The sequence below is a fragment of the Canis aureus genome, chromosome 8 (assembly GCF_053574225.1).
Source record: "Canis aureus isolate CA01 chromosome 8, VMU_Caureus_v.1.0, whole genome shotgun sequence".
In the NCBI taxonomy this organism is placed as follows: Eukaryota; Metazoa; Chordata; class Mammalia; order Carnivora; family Canidae; genus Canis; species Canis aureus.
In genome coordinates, this window is record NC_135618.1 from 41,199,789 (window position 1) to 41,224,901 (window position 25,113).

The following is a 25,113-nucleotide window of genomic DNA, read 5'->3' on the forward strand; positions in this document are numbered from 1 at the left end:
ATTTGCTCTCACATCTACATCCCACCCTGACATTAGTTCAAGGCCCCCTATCGTCTCATCATCATCACAAATTCATCACACTCAAAATACAATTAGTTCTCTTACTCTGTAAGCCAATCCTACCCGATTTATGCTTTTGTGAAAGGCATTACCATTTCCCAGGCAAAAATCTGAAATCCTCTCCCTCCCCCTTTCCTCTGTCACCAATTGCTAAATATTATGAGCCCTTCCTCTGCAGTGCCTCTCGGGCAATTCCTTTCAGTATTTGCTATCAGAATAGCTCTTTATAAATGCAAATCTGGCTGGTTTCTGACCAGCTTTAGCCTTTCTTCTCTGCCCTCGCCATTGCTAACATACAGCTTAGAGCACACTGTCACCCTGACACCCAGTTCCAACGTGATCGTGGACCCCTATTGACTCCATGACAATAAATACTGCTTTAGTAGATCTCGAGGCCCTCCACAATCCAGTGACAACCCACTTTTAGCTCTCTGCTCTCCTCCCTGTCCTCTACCTGTAATGAGAATATCCACGGCAACATCAAGCCCCACGTAGGCTGGGCCCTTGGTCTCTGGAATGCCTTCCTCTCTTTCTTCCTAAGCCCCTTCCAATGCCAGCCCTTGCATGCTAACTCAGGTGGACGGTTTTTCTGCCTCAACCATCTAGTTGAATGCAAGATCCTTTGCTGCCTTGTGTTCCTATTTCAGGCCTGTGCATCCAGGCTGTGTCCCTCCCCTGGTCTGCGGGATTCTTTAGGGCGTGCTTAGCATAGGTCTCTATGTTCACTCTGAGCTGAGACACACTGTAGAGCTCAACTCTTTCATATACAGAAGAAAGTCACTAATCCCAGAAGCTGCAGAGGTGAAACAAACCTTCTCATCCTTTGGGGGCCGACCCCGTTTCCGGGGACTCTGCTCTTGGGCTCTTTTCAGAGGGGACTTGGAACCTCTCTCTGAAGAGCCTGAAGACACCCTCTTCTTTCCTTCTCCCATGTTCTTCTTCACCTTCCCTTCAGACAGGCTAAGCTTCCGCTTCTCATCACCTGAGTTTGGCCTACTTCTCTCCTCACTGGAATTACGCCGATTCTTGTCATCAGCAGAATTGTGGGATGATGTCTGAAAGTTTAATAATAACAATGATAGCCACCACAGCAGCCACTGCTGCTGCCACTGCCATTTACACAAGCCACACCCTAGGAGAAGCACTTTATATACGCTAACCACACAACAACCCTACAAAATAGGTTCTGCTATTGCTCCCACTGATATTTGGAGAAGCAGATAAAAAAGTCGAATCACTTGCTGATAGTCCCAAAGCTGAAAAGTGGGATTTACACCCAGGCAGTGGATATACTTGAGAAGCTATGCTCCTAATCTCTAGTATATAAAAGGAGAAATGCCTGTGTTGTACTCAAAAGCTGAGCTACTTCTCCTGAGTCCAAGTGACTTTCCTAAGAACAGCATCTATTCTAGAAAAGACCACCGCATGCATGGAGTCTCAAGCTGACAAGTAAAACGCGGATACCCTAGAACTGAAGTAGTGTTCTCTCCGTTGGCATTTCATAAGAAAAGAGCTTTGGGTTTGGGCAATATTTAATCTGTTAGTTACTATGCCAAAATAACCAGTCTGATGTTGGAATAAAGCAAGAAGCAGTCTCTTACCTGGTCTTTCCCTTTGGCTCTCCGGAGGAACTCTTCGACAGCATCCACAGCCTGCTGAAATCTTTTCCCCTTGTTAATCTTTATCATTTCTTCTTTATGTGCATGGTATGGCTTTAGCTGTTCCACTTTGATCCAAGCACTGGCAGAAAATACACACAGAAAGAGTATGATCCACAATGCCCAGGGCAGAAAGTATCAAATACCTCATTGCAACAGAATGCAGATATTCATCTGGTTTAACTGGACTTTGAAACAGGCCTGCCATGTTTTCAAAACATGTTATCAACCACCCAAAACTCTTGGGGTGTTATAAAAGTATGTCTTCCTGAAACAAGTCAGGCACAACAACCACCACCAACAAAACAAGACCATCCTCCACATGTTGCAGGCTATTTAAGTCTATTCTTGTTCACCAGCTGTCCACACTAAACCACACATTGCCTGATACTTCTGCAGGGCTGAGGAAGCCTGGAGATGTTCTTCCATTCTCATCACAGGACTCCCTCATGGACCTGGGCATCAGGAAGGATTACTGACCACAGCAACATCACTGCCCAGTCAATACCCAAAGCAGAATGACAACCTGTCGATCAAGTGAGAATCAGGGATGCTCCCACAGCTAAAGATATGCAGTCTGGGATGCCTGGGTGGCTCAGTGGTTAAGTATCTGCCTTCAGTTCAGGGTGTGATCCTGGAGTCCCGGGATCGAGTCCCACATCAGGCTCCCTGCATGGAGCCTGCATCTCCCTCTGTGTCTCTGCCTCACTCTCTCTATGTCTCTCATGAATGAATAAATAAAATCTTAAAAAAAAAAAAAAGAAATGCAGCATCTGAAATCTGCTCTTACAGATATTTGTTCATAAATGACCATGTCTGTGGCCACTAAACCAGACAAAATATGACAAATAATTTGGAATGAGGGCAGCAGTTGTAACAGGAGGTATTTTGAAACAAGATTCTGCTTGTGATTAATGGTGGAACATACCCTGTTTAATTTTTAATTCCTACCATCAATGTGTAACACATACAAGTAAAAAAGTGGGATCCCTGGGTGGCGCAGCGGTTTAGCGCCTGCCTTTGGCCCAGGGCGCGATCCTGGAGACCCAGAATCGAATCCCACGTCGTGCTCCCGGTGCATGGAGCCTGCTTCTCCCTCTGCCTGTGTCTCTGCCTCTCTCTCTCTCTCTCTATCATAAAAAAAAAAAAAAAAAAAAAAAAAATTTTACAAGTAAAAAAGCCATCAGTTGTCACTTCTAAAATATCTGTCCTACCATTCTAACCTGAACAAATTTGCCCCAGCTCACTTCCTGTAGTTTTCCTAAATGACATTCAGCTCCCCAGTACAAAGGAGAAGATTTTACAGGTTTGGTGAGGTATCAGTTAACTTATAGACATTTTTATTGTATAAAACTCACAGGTTTCTTTTTTTTTTTTTTTAACTCACAGGTTTCATAGCATAACCTTCTGGAAAAGGAGTCCGGTTAAGGATAGAGAAACTGAGCTATCATACTTAGGGCCCTTTCTTTTAGAGAAAGCTAGAGAATATTCACTAATAATAGTGTAAAAATGTGAGAAGCTGAATCAGTTAAGTGTCCAACTCTTGATCTCAACTCAGGTCCTGAACTCAGGATTGTGAGTTCAAGCCCTGCATTAAAAAAAGGAGAAGAAAAAAGAAAAAGCACTAATCTCTGTACATAAAAATAGTGTGAACAACCCAACAATGGCCACCTATGTATTGAGTGTTATGCTAATAACTGTGACAATGGATCTGTACAAACACAATAGCTGTGGGACTATGAGCCTGCAAATGTGACAGCAAATGAGAGCTAAGCATTTTATCTATGGGTAAACAAAATCACAGAGAATGGAATGATGAATGAGGCCTCAGACACTGTCTCACCGCATAAAGCTTCAACCAGGTGGTAAGCAGGTACCTTCTAGTGATTAACTCATCTTAAAAGTCTGAAACTTGACTGATAGAGTCAAGTGGTCTATTCTACGGAGAGGAAAAATGGAATGATATTTTGACCTCATGTTGCCTGGAAGGTATACCACTGAATGGACCCTCCTGCTTCTCTTCCCATTTAGTGTTTCTAAGGACAGACCACCAGAGCAGAGCAGATGCAAAGCCAGATATGCCCTGAAAAGTAGGCTAAGCTGTCCTACTGAGATGACACAAGTACCAGTGATAAAGCTTAAAGGGCCACATGCTCTAGACATGCCTCTTCCTTCGCTGCACTTCAGGTTAGAAGCGGAGACTCACATAAGTTCTGGTGTAAGACCAATGGGGTGGTTTTTATGGAGCCCTGTAAGATGGGACAATACAGTCTAAGGCATCCTAATCTCTGCCTCCCTCTCCCCACATGAACCTCTGAATATGAGGACGTGGAGAGGTAAGGACATTTGTGGAGGAGGCACCAATAATTCATGCCTATTTTTTCACCGAAGCATTTTAAGTGGATTACTAATTTCTGCCAGAAGAATGGTACAGTCAAAATTCCATTCATCCTGAAGACTGGCATTTGAATACTAAAACGAAATTTTCTGCTTTGACCATTTTTTAAAAATGACAAATTTGCTAAGCAAATGGACAGTATAAATATCAAGAACATAAATGCAAGAAATATTAATCTAGCTAAGAAATCAGCCTATTATTGAAGCACTGTGCCCCGTTAGAAAAATGGTAAATAAAAAGCCAGCTCACCAGAGCCTTAGGAGGATTACCTCTTGAAAGCAAGCCAAATTGAAATCACTTTAGCCATCTGAATAGTTTTGCTCTAAAGGCTAACTCCGTCTCCTTAAAGAGTACACTTCTCAGCCACAGCTTCAATAATGCACCATTCTCTAGTACACTGAGGCCTATCAGCTGGGTCTGGCATGCAACTCGTGCTCAATAAATAATCACTGAGTAAATGATGCCTTCCAAGCATGTTCAGAAGGGCTGGAATGTTGGTCTCTGGGTTAAATGTTATAAGGCTTTGGTGGCCTTTTCGGGTTGTTGCTGTTGTCTGTACATTTTTTGTTTTTTGCTTTATCACGACCCTGAGATCAAGACTTGAGCCAAGATCAAGAGTTGGATGTTTAACTGACTGAGACACCGAGGTGTCCCCGCTTTTTTAAAATTTATTTTTATTATTTATTTAAAGATTTTATCTATTTATTCATGATAGAAAGAGAGAGAGGGAGGGAGGGAGGGAGGGAGAGGGAAGGAGAGGGAGAGGGGAGGAGAGAGAGAGAGAGAGAGAGAGAGGCAGGCAAAGACACAGGCATAAGGAGAAGAAGGCTCCATGCAGGGAGCCTGATGTGGGACTCGATCCCGGGACTCCAGGATCACGCTCTGGGCTGAAAGCAGGCACTAAACCACTGAGCCACCCAGAGATCCCCACCCCCCCTTTTAAAATGACTTCTGTGTCTTTCTGTGATATGAGCTGTGACTTGTGATTTCCCTTCTATTATCCTCCTGATGCCTAGATGGAGCTGGACCTTTTCTGCCCAATTTGCTGTCGGGTTGGAGTCAGAAAAATTAAGCTTAGTCAAGTGGTGTGTAAATTATGAGCCCTTGCTTTTACATATACATACAAGGAAGTTAATCCTATTGTTTATAGTGGTAATCAGTGAGGTTGTTATGAAGAACAAAATGGATGGTCCCTTAAGATATCTGGCTAAGGGATCCCTGGGTGGCGCAGCGGTTTAGTGCCTGCCTTTGGCCCAGGGCTCGATCCTGGAGACCCGGGATCGAATCCCGCGTCGGGCTCCGGGTGCATGGAGCCTGCTTCTTCCTCTGCCTATGTCTCTGCCCCTCTCTCTCTCTCTCTCTCTCTGTGTGACTATCATAAATAAATACAAAAAACTTAAAAAAAAAAAAAAGATATCTGGCTAAGTGGAAGAAAGCAAGGTGCAGAACAGTGTGTGTAGTATGCTATCAACTTATGTAAAAACAAGGAAAAAGCAATATGTAATTTCTTGATTCTGCACATAGTATCTTTGGAGGGGCATATTATAAGAAACTAGTATAACTGGATGCCCATGGGCTGGTAACTGGGTGGCTGAGGGACAGGGATGAATGGAACTGTTTCATAGTTTATACCTGAATTGGAGGGGTGGGGGAGGCAGGCGTAAACATGTATTATCTTTAAAAACAACAATAAATCAACAATGAAGGCCTCTGCCATAGAACATGGGCTGCTCTGCTCATGGGATTGCCCCCATGACTTCTTTGTGAGCTTGCTCAAGTGGGTAGCTACTACCAGGTGGTAGGTGTAACTGCACCTGTAACACAGCCAGGAGCAGCAAAATTACCCTGGTATTCCAATACATCTCCTGTAAATTCTTTTCATTTGCAAATATAAACCTTCTACTATAAGCTACTCTCAGATTACACACTCTGCTCAAAATGAATTTAAACACCTTACATTTTCAAAAATTTCCGTAATTCTGACCTGCTCTTAAATTAAAATCATACCATATATATATCATATTAAACAAGGGTCTATAAACAATCTCTAAAACTCTCAATATGTGTCTCAGACTTCATGACACAATGACCTGGGTGGGAGTCGGGGTGGGAGGGAGAACACAAATGTGTCAGTAGAGTCCAAAGGTGAGAACAAAGATGGGGTGAGAAGTTATCGTTGCTTCTCCATCTAGAATTTGGTGAGTAGTACTGAGCAAACGATTTGTATGCTTGCCCTGCCTGAAACCACTGAAAGAGGCTAAGGATTACTGAGTCGTTACAGGTCCAAGTCTAAGCTGTTCAGAAATCGACACCTAAAAAACCACAAATCAAAAAACAAGCCCCCCCCCCAAAAAAAAAAGAAGCCACAAAGAAAATAAGAGTTTGTCAGTTAATTTCAAGCAATGATTATCATATAGACATCAACAAAGACCTGCAGATAAGACAGATTTAGAAGACTCTGTTTTCAAAACTTGAAAACATTCCCAAATGCTGGATACGGCTTTCAAGCTGTGCTGCCTATGCCAATATGGCTAGCCCCTTTTGTGCCAGATTCTTTAATTCTGGTTTATGACACCTGCTCCTGGAGTCCACTGTCTCAGCCATGAGGGGAGTCACCTGTAGGATGGATACTGGTGCTGGGAGAGGAAAATCTACTCAGTGCTCTCTAGGACAGGTACTGCCCAGCCCTGGCAGAGGGACACTGCTGGCTCAGTCCAAATACCTGGAGCAGTGCACTCAACATCCAGTTGGCTCTCTTCTCCAATTGCTAGTGTTGGATATAGAGAAAGTGAGCCAACCAAGTGCCAGGCGAAAAGAAAGAAGATGCTCCGATGGCTCCGATCTGCTTGTAATTACAAGCCACAGGTTTTTTTCCCAAGAGTTACTTTAGTACTCACTCACTTCATACCTTATATCTCCCTTGATATAAAAAGTATTTCAGGTTGGGATCCTGGACAGCTTATCACTAACTCCACAAACCTCCTGACTCTTAGTGTCTACATCTGTTAAAAATCTTATCCGTTTTCCAGAAGGGCTGTTGTAGGATCAGGTATGAAGGCTGCTAAAGAAACTCTCAAGTGGTCATTTGGAATCTATCCTCTTTTGCCATCAATACTCTCTTGAACGGTTTGTCTCGGGGTGTTTGAACACTCAGGGACTACATGAGCTCCCTCGATTCTGCCATCCATGGCCACTGATGAAAATTTCAAACCCTGAGCTCAGTTTCTATCCTGATGAGCAACTCCCTGTCCAAGATAGGCCCTCAGGTACCTGAAACTTCATCTGTGGGTGTGGTCATGTGATAGAGTCAAAGTTATGCTAAAGTTATTTTTCCCTCTATATCTCCATGAAGTAGAAAACGACCACAAGTAGCCCTCATCCACAGTGGTCATCCAGGCTCGGAGAGCTGAATCCAGCCATCTCACTGAGTTCTTCCCCTTCCAGAGGCAGCTTGTTAAGAAGATCGGTCCTCAGGACACCTGGGTAGCTCAGCAGTTGAGTGTCTGCCTTCGGCTGAGGGTGTGATCCTGGGATCCAGGATCAAGTCCTGCATTGGGCTCCTTGCAGGAAGCCTGCTTCTCCCTCTGCCTGTGTCTCTCTCTCTGTCTTTCATGAATAAATAAATACAATCTTAAAAAAAAAAAAAAAAAAAAAAAAAGGAAGGTCTGGTCTTCTTTCTTCCCAACAAGATGTCAACATAATTTGTCAAGATATTTTAGCAGAGAAAAGGAGAAAAACTACTTTTCTAGAGAATTGAAATCTTTATCTTAAGGACCTATCCTTTTCAATCTTTAATAAAGGTTCTTGCTAATATATATAAAAAATTGTATCTATAAATTGTTTTTGTCATAACGTACAGTTTTGAAAAGGAATGTCTCTCACTGAATCCTGTATTGCTTAGGAATTCAGGAGCAGCCCCATGGGGTCAGGCCCTATCCACCAAAATCAGGACACTGTAGCCAATAACCCCTCTCCCCTCCCTGATATCAAGCATCAAAGGTGAGGGAAAGCCCACTTTCTTCTGGAACCACCTATGGCCTTGCCCTTTACAAAGCAGTTCTCATCTCTAAAAATCCACTTGTACTTCCCACAGAAAGCACTTGTCAAATGTCTTGTTTCCTATAGTGCTTCTTATGCACGCCCTAAACATAGTCACCATAGCACCAGTTCTACTCATAGTGCCCCTTACCGAAATGTCTGCTGATTTATGAATAAATCAGTGTTGACCTCTTTAGGGCCATCCATCATTTCATCAGTACGGATTGTGGTCTTTTTAAAGTCATTATTAAAGAATCTTACTCTTTGATGGGACTTGGTCCCCTTTTCTGATCCTGACTAGTTCCATCAGATCCCTTTGGGAGCATGGACTCAACTGCACACTGCACTCCTGGCAAGGCACAGCAGTTTTTACATAAAGGTGGAAATTTTTTTTTTTTTTTTTTTTTAAAAAGAAGGTACAACAATTTACTGTTTGGTGTGGGAAGCCTTTTTGGTCAAAGGAATAGACCCAGTTGAAGTCCTTAGGAATTTCTGACTCTCAGATGTCTTTCCTTTTCAAACACAAATCCTTCTCTCTCAGGAGTTTCCCTTTCTTGAAGCCACCTGATTCTTACCAGCTTATTCTCTCTGTAATGTATCTCCACCTCAACCTGGACTTTATTCAACACCTGCTGTTTGATGAACAAGTGGCACTACTTCTCTCCTAACTATGAGGTAGGGAAAATCATCCCACACGTGGGCAAGGACACAAAAGCTTAGAGAGGTGAAAATAGGGACGCCTGGGTTGCTTAGTCTGTTAAACGTCTGCCTTCAGCTCAGGTCATGATCTCAGGGTCCTGGGACAGAGACCCGCATTGGGCTCTCTGCTCCTCCTTCTCCCCCTGCATGTGCTCCCCCACCTCTGTCAAAATAATAGAAAATTTAAAAAGGTGAAAACAGCTTGCCCAAATTGTAGGGCAGTGCGACTGGCATCTGAATGTATAGTACGACAGTAATGAATCCAGAGCTCTTTCCCCAAAATAATTCCCTAGACACTTTACCTTCAGATAATTTAAAGATAGTAAATAATATGTGCTGAGAACCCTTCTCCCTTCAGGAAGTGCTCGGAGATCCTTACCCTTTGTTTCCTTTTGTTGTCATCTGCCTAGCCACAAGAAGATAATGTGTTGGTCCTGTGACCACTTAATTTTTAAATAACTTTTTTTTTTTTAATTTTTAAGTAACTTTTTAAGTGGAATTCTACCAAAGGAGTTTAACAAGCTTAAAGATACTACATATCTAATAGTTGCCTTGAACTCACTTGTTTATGAATCTTCACAAAGAACTTTAGCTAGAAATCACATCACTACCACTACTAACCCCAATAGCTTACTTTTATGTTCAGGAAGTGCATTCTTTTCATTGGCTTCACTTGTGTGCCTAGTTAAGTGCTGAAATTCACTCAACTCCAATTTTCTGTCTCACTTGTATTTCTTATACAGAGGGATCAGTTTACTCTTCTGACCTTACAGCATTTTTTTCTACTTTTTTTTAATGATTAAAAAATCATATTCTCATTGCATAAAAATAAGAAAATTCATAAAGTATAAGGAATCCTTCCAGCATTTTTTTAAATTATAAGAACACAGGGATCCCTGCGTGGCTGAGCAGTTTAGCACCTGCCTTTGGCCCAGGGCATGATCCTGGAGTCCCAGGATCGAGTCCCGCATCAGGCTCCCTGTCTTGAGCCCTGCTTCTCCCTCTGCCTGTGTCTCTGCCTCTCTCTGTGTCTCTCATGAATAAATAAATATTTTTTTTTTCATGAGAGACAGAGAGACAGAGACATAGGCAGAGGGAGAAGCAGGCTTCATGCAGGAAGCCTGATGTGGGACTCGATCCCGGAGTCCTGGGATTATGCCTTGAGCCAAAGGCAGACGCTCAACCAATGAGCCACCCAAGCATCCCAAATAAATAAAATTAAAAAAAATAAAATAAAAAAATAAAGGGAACACAATGGTTTTCAGGCCTCCTGTAATCTGATCAAGCCCCCACTCTTCATGAGTTTCCACTTTTGTTGTAGACTGGTATATGTTTGTTTAGCTAATCAAGTTGGGTCAACCATATTTCCTGTTATTCTCAAGAACAGTTCTTTACCCAGGTGGGAAGCCTCACTCTGCTCACACATCCAACTTAACACCCAGTTGCTCACGGTATTCCAACTGCCTGCACACCCTTTTTCTTCCTGCCTATTCAAATTCTATCCATCCTCCAGAGTAGATTCTAACCCCATCTCTTCTATCATCCTTCTTTGACCTGCCTGTTCTCCACTGATGTCTCCTTGTTCTAGAATCCTTTAACAGTCACCTGTATCACTCATTCTGCACTTATTCCCATCTGAAATGTTTATGTCTTGTCACCGGAGTTCCTGAAAGGCAAGGACCACAACATCTGCTTTTCTTTGAAGGAAGCTCTTTTTGGTGTCAACAATTCAAAGTGTGCTGTACAATTAGCACATGTATACACAGGGACAATCTTTCTTGTAATGTCAGTGGCATTACCAGAACATTCCTGCTTCCAGAGTGTCTGTGGCTGTCACAGCTGTGGGTCAGTGATTCCCTTGAATACTGTCATCAAAAGGCTGCTAAATTATTTTATGACAGAGAACTGGGTATATTGGCACACCTGCATGGTGAAGGTAGACACACCATTTAAACTCTAACTCAGGCTAAGCACTCTGGCATATAAACTCCTGAATGAGTGAAGAACACTGCTTATAACAGATTTTGCTATAGAATATATCACTTTCTAGAAATATCTATTTTAACCATTAGCATTAGATTCTTCAGAAAACTCACAGACATTTTAATCTAAGAATCCTAAGTACGGCTACTTAAACCACCTAGCTACACCCAGGTAACCAAAACCATGTAATAACAAGAGAGCTGAACAAATCACTGGAAACTCAGGTAAATATGTATTCTCCTCCTTACTGTGACCTATATGGCCTATCAGAGAATCTCAAGGGAATGGTCCTGATTTCACTGTGTATCTCACACATGAACCACAATGATAAACAGCCATTAAAAGAGAGCTGAACATGGTCTTTATAAAAGGAACTACTATGGGATTGGATAAAGAGATGTGAGAAATGACATTACTGTGATTATCATATTTAAAAGAATCCTATTTCTCACCTGACTGACACTGTTATTGGCCACAGAACAATTCCTATGAGCTAAGAATATATTTAGGTATAAAGCCAGAACAATATGCCATTCTCACAGACTATAGTAAAAATGAACTAGGGTCCCTAGAATATTCTCATAAGCAGCTCAGATCCAGGGCAACGCCCAAACAAAGGGAAAGTGAAACTCCCAAACAGCACTACTCACTGATCTTCTGTTCCAAAAAACTTCACAAAGAAGCATTTCTTGCCACGAGGTTTCTTCAAGTCTTTGGGTGGATTAACAATCTGGGGAGTAAAAGGCAGAAAAAGGTTTTTCACACCTCTAAGTTGGTAGGAAAAAAATGAAATAAAACAAAAGGAATATGTTTAAAATGAACCCAGGATCTAGTACCTGTCCAAATCTGGCACGTTTCTACTGAGATGTGTGGAAATGTGCAAATATTCTAGTTCCCTACATGTACCATGTAGCAGTGTTCAGTAAGTAGAACACCCCTTCTACTGCAATGGCCCTGTTTTAATAGCAGTTAAAACTAAGATCAATATCAATCCCCTTCAACCATGTGACCCTGTGATCACTGAAAAAATGCACAGAACACTCTTAAAAATATTTCAGTGAAGTAATAAGGTGGTGACTATGCTTACTGGTAAGCACTGGGTAATGTACAGAACTACTGAATGAATATGCTGTACACCTGAAACTACAACACTGTATGTCAATTATGCTTTAATAAACAAACAAACAAACAAAACAACTGTGCAGGAAAAGTTGAGACAGGTAATAATAATAATGAAGAACAACAGAGGCAATGAAAATGCCATATTGCAAAGAGACAGTCTAAAGACATATCCTGGGCTCCTAGCAAGAATTTAAAAACAGAACATTTGGAAAGCTATGACGGATCGCCTCATGCAAAATCTGGAATGCCAACTTCTGCAAAGATGCACTGGAGCAGCACATATGGTAACATGGAAAGAAGATTTAAACTTAGTTGGGACAAAAATACTTTGACTTTTCACTAACCTACATTTAGATTCCGCTCTTCCTGGAGAATTTATTTTCTTCTCCTTTTGTTACATTTAAGTATAAGGCTAAAATTCAAATTAGAATTGATTTCCAGGATTAAGAAACTTCACCAAAACCATCTCTGGTTCAAGAGATAAGCATTTACTGCAGATTAAATGACCTGGTTTATACTGCACTGTCTTTTCTAAACAAACTGAAGAGTAGAGAGAAAAAAATTGTGTTACTTAAGTCCAGTTTAACTAAATGCCGGAAACAGAGAGGAATGAATCTTAACGTTCTTCACCTTCTCAAACCCAACTTCAGACGTCTTCCGTTAGTATCAAGACACTCACCTTTCCTGGCCAAGGAGGATACCGGCCGAGTTTCCCCCTAGAGAAAACACACAGTCAGCATTTGCCCTGGAAAAGCCAGTCCATCTCCTTCAACCCACTCAACATGAAATGTATTTTCCTAACTCTCCACCTGCACCCTCAAGTGCCAAAACAAAAGCTGGCAAACAGCAGTTCTTAATTTGGCTTCCGCAGCTGGACCCAAGAAGCCCGAACTCTTCAGAAACGAAATGCGTAAGTGCAATAAGGTATGTGCATTCTTGCGGCGACAAGGAATACAGAACAAACGAAACCAATCAGGAGTCACTGGTCTAGAGCCTCCCCAGGACTGGGGGCTTGGGGCGGGGGGTGGGGGGAGCGTAGTTTGCTCTGTAAACACAGACTTCCCCTTACAAAGTCTGGTTTAATTGACCGCGAGACCAGCCCGGCTTTGACACAATGCTAATGGAAACCTTCCTCTGGGTCGAGAAGTGAGCTACGTCGCTCCAGGGAAGCGGCGACGGTCAGTCTTGGTTCGGGCGGTTGTCTGGGACACGGAAGCAGACCACGAGAGGCACCCAAGAAGGCAGCGGTCACTGCCAAGCCTTCGGCTGTAAAGGAGAAGTCCCCCTTCCATTTCTTCACGGGGCAGCGCCAGCAGTCCGGTTTCGACACCCCGGGCCAAGTCGCCCGCACAGGTCGGCTCCATCGCAACGCGAGTTTTGACGGGCTTGCCCAGGCGAGGTGGCCCCGCGGGCTCCCCGGCTCGCCCGCTTCCCGGGGGGGAGCCTCAGCAAGACCCCAACGACCCGGCGTCCGCGGGGAGGCATGCGGCCCCGGAGACTCCCTTCGCGGCGGCCGCCGGCGTGCAGGTGCGGAGCGCAGCCCTCCCCCGGGCGGCCTCGGGGCTCAGAGCCCGGCCCGCCGCGGCCACTCTCGGCCTCAGTCCCCCGGGGCCGGGCTGCCCCTTCCGCCCGGCGTCGCTCCCGGCGCCGGCACCTCGTCTCGCCCTCTCTCCGCAGCCTGGAGCGCTTAGAAAGGCAGCTCCGGGGCCGGCCGCGAACCCCGCGCCCAGTGGAGGAGCTTCCCGGCGCACCTCGCTTAGCCCTGGCCGCCCGGACTCACCACACCAGATCGCCGAGCCGCAGACTCACAGCCGCCATCTTACCACCCAACCACCGCCGACGCACGGGCCGCCGGGAACACCAAGTCGCCCCGGCGCCGCCCATTGGAGTGCGCGCGGCCACGTGACGAGGGGCCGGCTGTCACCGGCCACGCCGCTGCCTTGACGTCACCGCGCCCGCCGCAATTCATTGGCCGGCCCAGCGGCACGTGACGCAGGCGCCGCGGTCTCTGCGCGCCGGAGCCCGGAGACTCCCGGCTCCTTCCCCCTCCCTCCGGCTCGTGACAACGAAGCGCCCGCGGTCCGAGGCGGCGGAGGCGGCGGTGACGGCGCGGCCGGCCGAGCGCGCGAGGGAGCCGGCCCTGCGGCCCGCCCCGCCTCTGGGCTCTGGCCTCCTGCCCCCTCCCGTCCGCGCTTCCGTTGCGGCCGTTAGCCCCGCGCCGGGGCCGGCCGCGTCCCCACACCGGGGCTGCCCTGACGGACCTCGGCGCGGCCTGGAAGCCAGCCTCGGCCCGCGCGCGGCGGGCTCTGCGCGGCCTCGCCCGGGGGTCTGACGGGTCCTTCGGTGCGCGCTTTCTAACGGCCGGCGCCCGGGGAGCGGCTCGGAGCCCGCGCCCGCCACCTCAAGTTCTCCCGGGGCGCCGGGGCCGCCCGCCCGAGGTCGCGAGCTGCTCGACCGACGTGGACCCGGCGTCTCTGCGCTTCCTCCGGGGCGGGCGCGGCGGCGGCACGGCCGGCGAGGCTGCCCCGGGCGCGCGGGGACCCAGCCATGGGCCGCGGCGCGGGCCGGCCGCCCGCCGGGAGGCATGGCTCGGGGGCCGGCCGCTAGCGGCGCCGCAGCCCGGGCGCCCGGGCCGGCATGAGGACGGCCGCGGGGGGACGAGTGCGGCCCGTGGGGCCGTAGCCTGCGTCGCGCCGGGGACAAAGGTGCGTGTCTTTGTCGGGACCGGGCTCTCCCGTCCGCCTCGTTGTAGTTTGACACTTTTGGAGAAGTTGGGAGCTGGCTGTTGTGACAACAGGAAGGCAGATGCTCGCGTAGTTGGGAGTCCGTGAAGCCCAGGGCGTTGAATGGGGAACTGTTTACAGCAGCCCAGCGCGGAGCTCAAACCCCCCCTTCCCCCCGCTCCCCGGGTACAAAATAGCAATTTTTTGGAAAGCTCCCAGTCCCAGTCGCAGGCCCCCAGTAGCCTCGGTGTTGTCGACCTTAGAGTTTCTCAAGAGTCGGTCTCTGCTTGAGAAGGTGGCGGATCCTTAACGCGTCTCCCTGTAGGTGTTTTTGTTGTAGACTTTGGTTGTGAGCACGTTTTGTTTTGTTTTGTGTGGTGTGGTGGTGGTGGTGCCATTTGGCTTGTCCGCAGCCTGCTTTTTCCTGGAATTCAGTTTCCCTAACCGTACCGGCCCGTTAGTTTCAGGAGCTGTCATTTATACTGTTTTGTATTGTCCTCCGGACAAGCCAGGAATTGGAAGCACCTTTGAGATTCCAGGAAATGACTTCGTAAAATTCGACACACACACACACACACACACACACACACACACGCTGTTCCTAATTTTACAGACTCTTAAATGTTTGAGGAATTGAAAGAGACGTTCAGCGGTCTGATAGAATATATGAATTTTTAAGTCGACATCACATTGGACCTCGGGGCATTCTCATGGGAGTCCAAACGTGGCGAAGAATGTAGGTTTAGTGTTGTCCCGGAACTTCTAGCCAATGCAATAAGACATGAAACAAAAATAAGAGATGTTTCAGAAAGAAGGCAAAATTCTCATTTCTGGGAATGACAGGACAGCCTGTTGGGGGGGGGGGGGTAAAAGTTAAGGGAAAGCTATTGAATGAGTTCAGCAAGGAGATTAATAATTACAAAATCAGCCTACAAAATTAACTTTTTTTGTTTCACTGATAATTAGTTTGAAAATATAGTAGTTAAGAGAACATATAACAACAAAAACTTTAATTCCTGAGAGTAAACCAAGGTGCAAAAGAAGGCTACTGTTTCTTGGATAACACCAGTTGAGGGTTTTAGGAGGGATGTTTTTGTGTGTACAATAACTGTGCTTTTATGTAGCATGATGTTCGACTTGTTAAAAATGAGTATTTAAATACTTATTTTTTTCTTACGCTTTTAAGGTTTTACTCCCAAATCTTGTTTTACTTACAAATGTAAGAATAGTTCTTTAAAAATAAAAATACTCGACCCTTGACAAAGCTTCAGTTAAGGTACCAGCTTAAAAGATTACATTCCCCTAAACAATGAACTCTTTTTGCAGCGTTACGTACCCTTAAATGTTTGTTTATTTATTTATTTATTTATTTATTATTATTTTTTTTTATTCTTAGAGAGAGAGAGGCAGAGACACAGGCAGAGGGAGAAGCAGGCTCCATGCAGAGAGCTTGACATGGGACTGGATCCTGGGTCTCCAGGATCAGGCCCTGGGCTGCAGGCAGCACTAAACCGCTGTGGCACCAGGGCTGCCCCCCTTAAATGTTTTAAACTGCATTTGAAGTTTTTTGTTTTTGCTTTTTTAAGTGGGCTCCATGCCCAGCGTGGAGCCCAATGTGAGGCTTGAATTCAAGACTCTGAGATCAAGACCTGAGCTAAGATGGAGAGTCAGAGGTTTAAGTGACTGAGCCACCCATGCATTTAAATTTTTATATGCTTGTTCTCTTAAATACTTCAAAATTCTAAAATGGTGAATTTATAAGCCTAATGGTAAAATCTTTCTAAAGACGTAACTCTTGTTAAGTCTGCTAGATGGAGAAATGAGATTTAAATGAACATTTTCAAACTTAGGTTTTCTTAAGCATTTCAAATTAAAAATATAAGTCTCATAGGTCAGTCCGATTTTCTTAAACTTTTCAAATAACTTAGTAACAAGTAGCAAGGAAATCTCATGATTATAAAATTTAATGCAAAACCTACCAAGTGTTGTTATGTTATAGGTTTGATTTACGTTTATTCTCCAGTTCTCTTTCTAAAGTCACACAACTGAGAGAAGCAGTTATACCATCTAGGTGAACAAAGTTACAATGTCTAAAATTTGGACCATGGTAAGGTTACATTATAAAAATTATCGCTGAGGGGCACCTGGGTAGCACAATCAGTTAAGTGTCTGCCTTTGACTCCGGTCATGATCTCAGGGTCCTGGGATTGAGCCCTGCATTGGGCTCCCTGCTCAGCGGGGAACTTGCTTCTCCCTCTCCCTCTGCCTGACGCTCCCCGTTTATGCTTTTGGTCTCTCTCTCTCTCTTAAACGAATAAAATCTTAAAAAAAAAAAAATTACTGCTGGGACAGAGACCTGTTTGTCCCTTCCAGGGTGAACTTCCTACATCCTGTTAACTTTGAGGTTCCCTTTGTTTGGTGAGAAATTGCCTGCTTGTGTCAGTGGGGGACCTTTAAACCTCCTCTTTCAGCTGTAAATGCAGCTGTAATTTATTTTCTCAACCCAGTGCATCATGAATGTCCTGAGGGCCTTGAAAGCTTCTTTTAGGAGAATTTCTTTCCAGCATTTTAGTGCACGATGGTTTTTTGCACTACCAACCTGTTTTGCTGCTAATCACTTTGCTGCCTATTTAGAATTATTCTAACTCTTCATTTTTAGATATTTTACTCCCTGATCTTAGCAATCACAATTTTTGGTCATGGTAGAAGAAATGAATGTTATGTATATACAAGTAGAGATTCTTGTAAGTGGATATATGTGATAGTATAAATCTTCCTGAATTAGTTGCTAATCATTCATTACTGTCAAAATACAGTGAGCTTTTTGGGGGGAACTTGTCAACATGATTCTAAAATTGATCTGAAATAATAAACAGGCTGGAATAACTACTACTTTTAAAAGAAGAACAATAAAGATGAACTTTTGATTGAAGATATTAAAATACCATAAATTTTTTTCAAAACAGTATAGTATTGGTAAAAGAATGTCTAGATATACTAGATTAACAGGTTGGATTTCAGTAAGAGATCTTAAAATGCCTAATACATTACTATATAATATATGCCAAGTCAGCAGTGGAAAGAAAGGTTAGTGATTGATGCTGAGAAGAAGCCAAGTTAGAGAATTCAGTGTGAAACATTTTTTTTTTTTTAAAGACTTAAAAAAATTTTTTTTGTTTTTATTTATTCATGAGAAACACAGAGAGAGAGAGAGAGAGGCAGAGACACAGGCAGAGGGAGAAGCAGGTTCCATGCAAGGAGCCCGACGTGGGACTCGATCCCGGGTATCCAGGATCACACCCTGGACTGCAGGCGGTGCTAAACCGCTGCGCCACTGGGACTGCCCAGTGTGAAACATTTCTTTTATATCTCACTGTAATCAAAATTAAACAGTAACAAAGTAGGAAAAAGTAGTTGTATGACAGCATTATATATCTGTAATATATCAAAATTTATAGATTTGTAAGAAATCAATTTTTAAAAGCTGCAGTTGTTTTCAACCATTCCCTTAATGCTGGAAATTGAGGTGGTTTTTATTATTTTTCCTCTATAAATAAGGATGCAGTGAATATTTTTATTTACTATAATGGTAGAAAGTTGATACTAGAGCGTGAGTAGGATGTAAGATTATACCTGAAGTGTGTGTGTGCACACACACACAATGTATATGTATAGTGTGTGTGTATTTGGATATTTGTATTATGTAAACCTTTTGGTATTCTGGGCTTTGCAATCTGTTTTGACCATTTCCGAGCAACTTTGAAGGTCTTTGGCATGTCATAATTTTTCACTTTGCTAAGGGCCAGTTTTAGGTGGAGAAAGGTTGGTGTCTTAGGAAATGAGTCGAGAGTCACACTCTCCTGAGACACTGGTTTTTTACTTAACCCAGAGGAGGCAGTACCTTCTGTGAGCTATTGAAAACTTTTCTCATTGTAAGGATTGGCCCTAAATGTAAGTGTACTGCTCGTGATGGAAATACAGAGATCTTAAGAAAGAGATTATTCTCAGCCAGAAAGGAAAAGGTTAAATTAAATGAAAAACATTATTCTCTAGTGGTCTTTGCAATTTTGAGGATTCTTTAAGGCTCCATCAGCATGGATTTTCTAACATCAAGGAACTATTGACTAGGCATAGAGAAAAAAAAAGACTGGAAGTATGCTGAATTCTGGTTATTTCTGAATGATAGTATTTGGGGTGATTTACACATTTTTAAATGATATATTTAAAGCAAATAGTATTGAAGAAAAAAACAGTAAGTGGTGATTAAGATCAATTTAACAGTGGATTCTTCTTGAATTTCTTTAAGCTTAAATCTGAATAGCTCAACAGGAAAAATCATTTTTATCATCTTGGTTTGACCTAGTCCTTCTTTTAATGTTAACAGAAGCCATGCAGTGACACCTGCTAAGACTTGTTGGTAGCCATGTCGGAGCCCCACAGGGTCCAGTTCACCTCTCTCCCAGGTTCTCTGAATCCTGCATTTTTGAAGAAATCCCGGAAAGAGGAGGTTGGGGGAACAGAACAGCATCAGGACTCTGAGCCGGCTGCAGCAGCTGTTCGGATTACACTCACCCTCTTTGAGCCAGATCACAAGCGCTGCCCAGAGTTCTTCTACCCAGAGCTGGTGAAGAACATACGAGGGAAGGTGAAAGGCCTTCAACCCGCAGACAAGGTACACCCCAGCAGCCCCAGACTGGGTCTGCAGATAAAACACATGGAACATCCTGTGGAAATGGGACTTCTGGAGGGTGGAAGCAAGACTAGAAAGGCTCTGGCTATCCAAGATCACGGTGCTCAGCCCAAAGCAGTCACAGGTGTGCTGATTTTGCCTCTGAGCAGGAACGGATAGAATTCTTTCTCAAACCATTGTCCTGATTTATGCTAGAGAAAACACTGTGCATCCAAGGCTAATATGAATTATGACTAATAATTAACAAAAAGCTATTTATTTATTTATTTATTTATTTATTTATTTATGATAGTCACACACAGAGAGAGAAAGAGGCAGAGACATAGGCAGAGGGAGAAGCAGGCTCCATGCACCGGGAGCCTGACGTGGGATTCGATCCCGGGTCTCCAGGATTGCGCCCTGGGCCAAAGGCAGGCGCTAAACTGCTGCGCCACCCAGGGATCCCAACAATAAGCTTTTTCATGCCAAAATTATATATGTGTGTCAATGTGACCAGTCTCTGGCTGTTCCAGCACTGGAATTTTGTGCTGGACGTTTTTCTTTTCCAGTAGAATCTTACTCTGCCTACTGTAAGGCAGACAAGAAAAGACATTGACTTTTCTTTTTTTTTTTTTCTTTTTTAAAATTTTATTTATTTATTTTTTATTGGAGTTCAATTTGCCAACATATAGCATAGCACCTAGTGCTCATCCCATCAAGTGCCCCCCTCAGTGCCCGTCACCCAGTCACCCCCACCCCCCACCCACCTCCCTTTCCACCACCCCTTGTTCGTTTTCCAGAGTTAGGAGTCTCTCATGTTCTGTCTCCCTCTCTGATATTTCCCACTCACTTTCTCTCCCCTTAATTCCCTTTCACTATTGTTTTATTCCCCCAGTGAATGAGACTACATAATGTTTGTTCTTCTCTGATTGACTTATTTCACTCAGCATAATACCCTCCAGTTCCATCCACATCGAAGCAAATGGTGGGTGTTTAAGACATTGACTTCTCATCTCTTCTGAACAGTGAGATTCTGGATAGTTTCTTTCCCTGGTTGGATAGAAACCTATTTTTGTGGGAGGTTTTGTTTTTCGTTTTTTTGTTTTGTAGTTAGTTTGCCAAAATTGGGTTGTAGTCTTCAGATCTTTTGAGAATCAGTTTGATTTCTTAAATATTTTTAAAAATTATCTATTTTCCTGACAGATTTGCTTTGCTCTTTAGTATGGAACTTCTTAAACATGCAGAGTGGGAGAATTATATAATGAGCCCCTATGTACCCATCACCAGCTTCAGCTATCACTGATGTTTTCATTGTAATTTTTTTTGAAAACTATTTGTTGAATTAAATATGTTAGAAAAAGTGCGTATATGACAAATTCACAGCTTGATGCATTTTCATAAACTCAGCACATCCTTGCAACCTGTGCCTGGATTATGAAATGTAATATTTTCCAGGACACCAGAAACCCTCCTCCTGCCCTTCCAAAATACTACCCAGGTCCACTGCCCTAGTTTTCAAAAGCTTAGTTCAGTTTTGCACATTTTTGTATTTTACCTAAATGGAATTCTACAGCATGAGTAGGAAATAGGTGAAGAGCACAAGCCCCTACAATGGTGCACTATGCTAGGCTCTGAGGCAAAGGATTCCACACTTGGAGTATTTTGATCTCTAGAGTGGCTCTTAGTAAAATGAGGATCAGCTTAATATCTGGCTCACAGGGTGTTTGAGGGTAGAATCAGATCACATAGGTACAGTTTTTAGCCACATAACTCAGTGGCCAGTTGTTCATTCAAATTCACCATTGTGCTGTTGAGGGTGAGTGCCTTTGGTTAGGAGGATCATCTACTTTCTTTGCTCAGATAAAAATGTGTTTCCTTGATTAAAATCTGATTAGCTGAATGAAAGCCAATAAATTTGTGCCAAGGATCAACCTTGTGTATGAGGGCAGTTGGATAAGATAAGAAAAAATAATTTCAAATCCATTCAAGATTCCTTTTTCAAAGTAGAAATGGGATCTCATTCCTTGAGAGGAAGAGACAGTAGCAGGGATTGGTTGAAGTCTTTATTTTGTAGGTTCAAGCCAAATCAGTAGGTCAACTGAAATTAGAACTCTAGTGCTCTGATTTCACCTTTTTGGGGGATCCAAATGTCCTCTATTGCAGAAAAATGTATGGAGCATACACAGAGAACTTTGGATTCAATTTCAGGGGATTCCTGGTCTTCAGATTCAGAACTCCAGAATCTTTGCATCTACTCTGTGGTTTTCAAAGTAATATGTAATCTGACAGATTCGTGTATTAATTCATTTAGCATGAATTTCTTATAATGTAAAGGCGCTGTGCTAGATGCCGAGGACAATATAAAGGTGGAAAAGCCACTACTATCCCAACCTCAAAGGGACTTTCAGTCTTGTTGGTACTTTAGAATTATGCCAACACAGGTAACAGGAGTTACAATGTGGCAATTGTTTAAGTCTGATACAAGCCCTGTAGGGCTTGGACCTCAGAAAGCTTACATCCCAGATGTTTTGTTTGGACAGAGTTGGACCATCATGTGTGCAGGAAGTAGTACTTTTTGGACAACTACTGTTTGTCCAGACATGAGAGAATGCACATTGTATCCAGTACTGCTTTAGATTGGTGGAATTTCTTAGAATGATTTTAATCACTTGAGTTATATGTGATCATTATAGAAAACTTAGAAGGTACAGATGAATGCATGTTTTAAAGACCACTCACTTGTGACCCTTATATATACGTTCCACAATATCTCATTTAACTTGTCTTCCATGAATGGATGGGATTCCAGTGGGCAGGGAGAGGAGGGTGGGGTCATAGAGTTTTGTCTTAAGACAGGCATCCAATCTTTAATGATTTTGGTCTATTCTGAAGTCTTAAATGTATTCGGATGGGAGTCTTTTATTAAAATTAAGTTTCCTTGTCAAAAAAGCTTAAAGTCCAACTCTGGAAAATGTACTTGTTGAGAAAAACGCAACAGTAAGTTTACAGAATAGAAATAAACTTTGGAAAACCACATGAAAATATTTGGAGCGAGTATTGACATTGGGAGGAAAGACGAAATTACTGATCCATCAAAATAAGCTTCCAAGGAAAGGGAATGCTGTGAACCTGGTTTTGATTTCTTTGGTGGCAGTGAAGGAAGTGCAGGTTCATATCACTCTTCTAACCAATACGACAGAATAGCTCTCAAGGACTTGGACTACTTTCAGCAGGTTCTTAACCTTCCTTGAACCATTGACTGCTTTATTTTTTATTTTTATTTTTCTTTCATTGACTGCTTTAGAAGTCTGGTGAAGCCTGTGGGCCTTCCTAGAATAATGTTTTTAAATACATAAAATAATTTTTAGGGTTATGAAGGAAATTATATTGAAACACAGTTCTATACAGGTTGAGCATCCCTGACTGACACCTGGGTGGCTCAGCAGTTGAGCGCCTGCCTTCGGCCCAGGGCGTGATCCTGGGGTCCCGGGATTGAGTCCCACGTCGGGCTCCCTGCGTGGAGCCTGCTTCTCCCTCTGCCTGTGTCTCTGCCTCTCTCTCTCTGTGTCTCTCCCTGACTAAAAGCCCTTCGCCATATTTGGAGTGGTCTAAGACCTAGTGCTATGGTGGGTAATTGTAGACATTTAATTAAGTTTTGTTGAATTACATGAATGGAAACTTTTTTTCTTAAGCAACTGAAGTAAATACTGTTGGGATGGTAGTGTGTATTTTACCTTGTCTTTTTTGAAAGAGTTGTTTTTATTATGCAGTTTATGGGTGTTGAGTAGTCATTGCAGGTATTATGAATGGAATTGTGGGAATTTTTTTGTGACTCCTATTTTTGTGGAATGGTCTCTTTATACAGAAGAAAGATCTCTCAGATCCTTTCAATGATGAAGAAAAAGAAAGGCATAAAGTGGAGGCCCTTGCCCGGAAATTTGAAGAAAAATATGTAAGATTCCTCTCTTGGGCAACAAAACAGCCTCGTTGAGTGGGAGAGGTTCAGACATTTTTATGTTCCTTTAGTGGATTATCATCTAAACAAGTACAGAGGTTGGCAAGAACAAAATGCAATTATTAGATAAATGCATTATGGTACAGAAAATACATGTGGCAGGCTCTAGCGTGTGAAGCTAAATGGATGAATGAGCAAGAAGTGCCTTTTACTCCTAGAATTTATGCTTAAAATAAATGTTTTGAAACAAAGCATACAAAGCCATTTCATTCCTTCTTCTAGAAGTCTTAGGCCATTTTATGCAGATACAAATCTGTTCTATTTAAAAGATCTTCAGGGAATGGGGTTTAGGGTGGGTGTATGGTTGTGTGTGAGAGAGTGTCCCACTGATTTACAACCTTTAGTCACTAGTTGGAGTTCAAGGCAACAATTAATTCCGTGTGGCAAAAAAAGCATGTTGACCTTAGACTTAAACATTTATTAAGAGGGTAGGCCTCATGCTGTATGTTCTTACCACAGTTACACATGGAAAAAACGCATAACCTATTTTAAATTTTAGGGTGGAAAGAAACGTAGAAAAGATCGGATACAGGACCTAATTGACATGGGGTACGGTTACGATGAATCTGACTCTTTCATCGATAATTCTGAGGCGGTGAGTCCTTACTGAAAATGCTACTGAAACTACCCCACCCTAGCTCCTACTAATAATGTTGGCCTGGAGGTGGAGTCGAGTCAGCGTGGGCATGCCCTCAGTGTGAAGAGAAAGCTGTCCTGGTGAGAGAGAGGGGAAGTGACATTCTTGATCAGGCCATGGTTCCCTCACCGAAAATGATGACCAAATCTGTCCATACAGATTTGAGCTAGGACATTCGTGGTTGACCAGAAGCAGGTCTTAGTATGCTGTCTGAGAAGTGACAGAAGAACACAGTCACATCTGCTCTTTCAAGACCCACTCTGCACCTTTGGACTGTTGTACCAGAACTTGGAGCTGACTGTTTGTTTTTTCCCCTTCAGTATGACGAGCTTGTTCCTGCTTCTTTGACTACAAAGTATGGAGGATTTTACATTAATTCGGGAACCCTGCAATTTAGACAAGCATCAGAATCTGAGGATGACTTCATTAAAGAAAAGAAGAAAAAATCTCCAAAGGTTAGAATAATACTTGTTTTTGGATTTCAGAAGTGCTTTCTTATATGACTTTATAAGATCATTAGGTGACTTGCCAGAATGTCTCCTGGTTTAGGATGGCTCAGGAGCTTGGTGGAAAGGCATGACCCGTGTTGAGACTGACAGGTCACTTCTCATGCCTGTACTGTGGGGAGATGCTGTGAACCTGGAGGAGTCCACGCCTGTGTCCCAGCAGGCGCAGCAGGGATTTGTTTCTCGAGGTGGTCTCAGGGTGGGGACTGGGGCAGTGAAGGTTGTGGAGTGAGGGGAGTTTGCACCAACCTTGCTGTGTCTCTTCTGTGGACATGTAGAGGACTTCAGTTCCCAGGGCTGTCACCCCAACAAAAACAAGTTAGCCTTAAGTTTATTTTGAAATCAGCCTACCACTGCCTGTGTGTTTAAAACAAGAGGTAGGGCCCACGTACAGCTTACTTCAACGAGAAAAGTTTCAGGCTACAGAATGGCCTCTTGCCTCAGGCCTGGGTGCTTCCAGGAGACACTGTCAGTGGGAACACTGTGTTGACCTGCTGCAGGTCTGTGGTCCGGGACCAATCTGGAAGCTGTTGCTCTTGAAGGAAGTAAGACAGCTCTCAGGATGTACCCTGGGCGGAGCAAGGCCAGTGCTGTGTAGTGCACTT

General features: G+C 43.6%; 2 protein-coding genes across 11 annotated transcripts in view; one reads left to right on the top strand and one right to left on the bottom strand.

Annotated features, from left to right (window-relative positions):
• The window catches only part of GLYR1 (glyoxylate reductase 1 homolog), a 35,540-nt gene extending 21,680 nt beyond the window's left edge, over positions 1–13,860 (bottom strand). For 4 of the 6 annotated variants that reach the window (XM_077906496.1, XM_077906497.1, XM_077906494.1 and 1 more), the window contains exons 1-5: positions 13,739–13,860; positions 12,638–12,674; positions 11,487–11,566; positions 1,662–1,800; positions 873–1,115 (exon numbers count right to left, since the gene is read on the bottom strand). In XM_077906496.1, the coding sequence (XP_077762622.1) occupies positions 873–1,115; positions 1,662–1,800; positions 11,487–11,566; positions 12,638–12,674; positions 13,739–13,842 (603 nt within the window). In that variant the 5' untranslated portion in view covers positions 13,843–13,860. The remainder of the gene's footprint in view (positions 1–872; positions 1,116–1,661; positions 1,801–11,486; positions 11,567–12,637; positions 12,675–13,738) is intronic. The other 2 variants (XM_077906499.1, XM_077906498.1) reach the window with 1 other exon arrangement.
• Positions 13,861–14,506: 646 nt separating this feature from the next.
• The window catches only part of UBN1 (ubinuclein 1), a 39,348-nt gene continuing 28,741 nt past the window's right edge, over positions 14,507–25,113 (top strand). For 4 of the 5 annotated variants that reach the window (XM_077906489.1, XM_077906490.1, XM_077906491.1 and 1 more), the window contains exons 1-5: positions 14,508–14,663; positions 19,066–19,353; positions 23,216–23,302; positions 23,865–23,960; positions 24,323–24,457. In XM_077906489.1, the coding sequence (XP_077762615.1) occupies positions 19,105–19,353; positions 23,216–23,302; positions 23,865–23,960; positions 24,323–24,457 (567 nt within the window). In that variant the 5' untranslated portion in view covers positions 14,508–14,663; positions 19,066–19,104. Of the gene's footprint in view, positions 14,664–19,065; positions 19,354–23,215; positions 23,303–23,864; positions 23,961–24,322; positions 24,458–25,113 lie in introns of all 5 variants that reach the window. The other variant, XM_077906493.1, reaches the window with a different exon arrangement.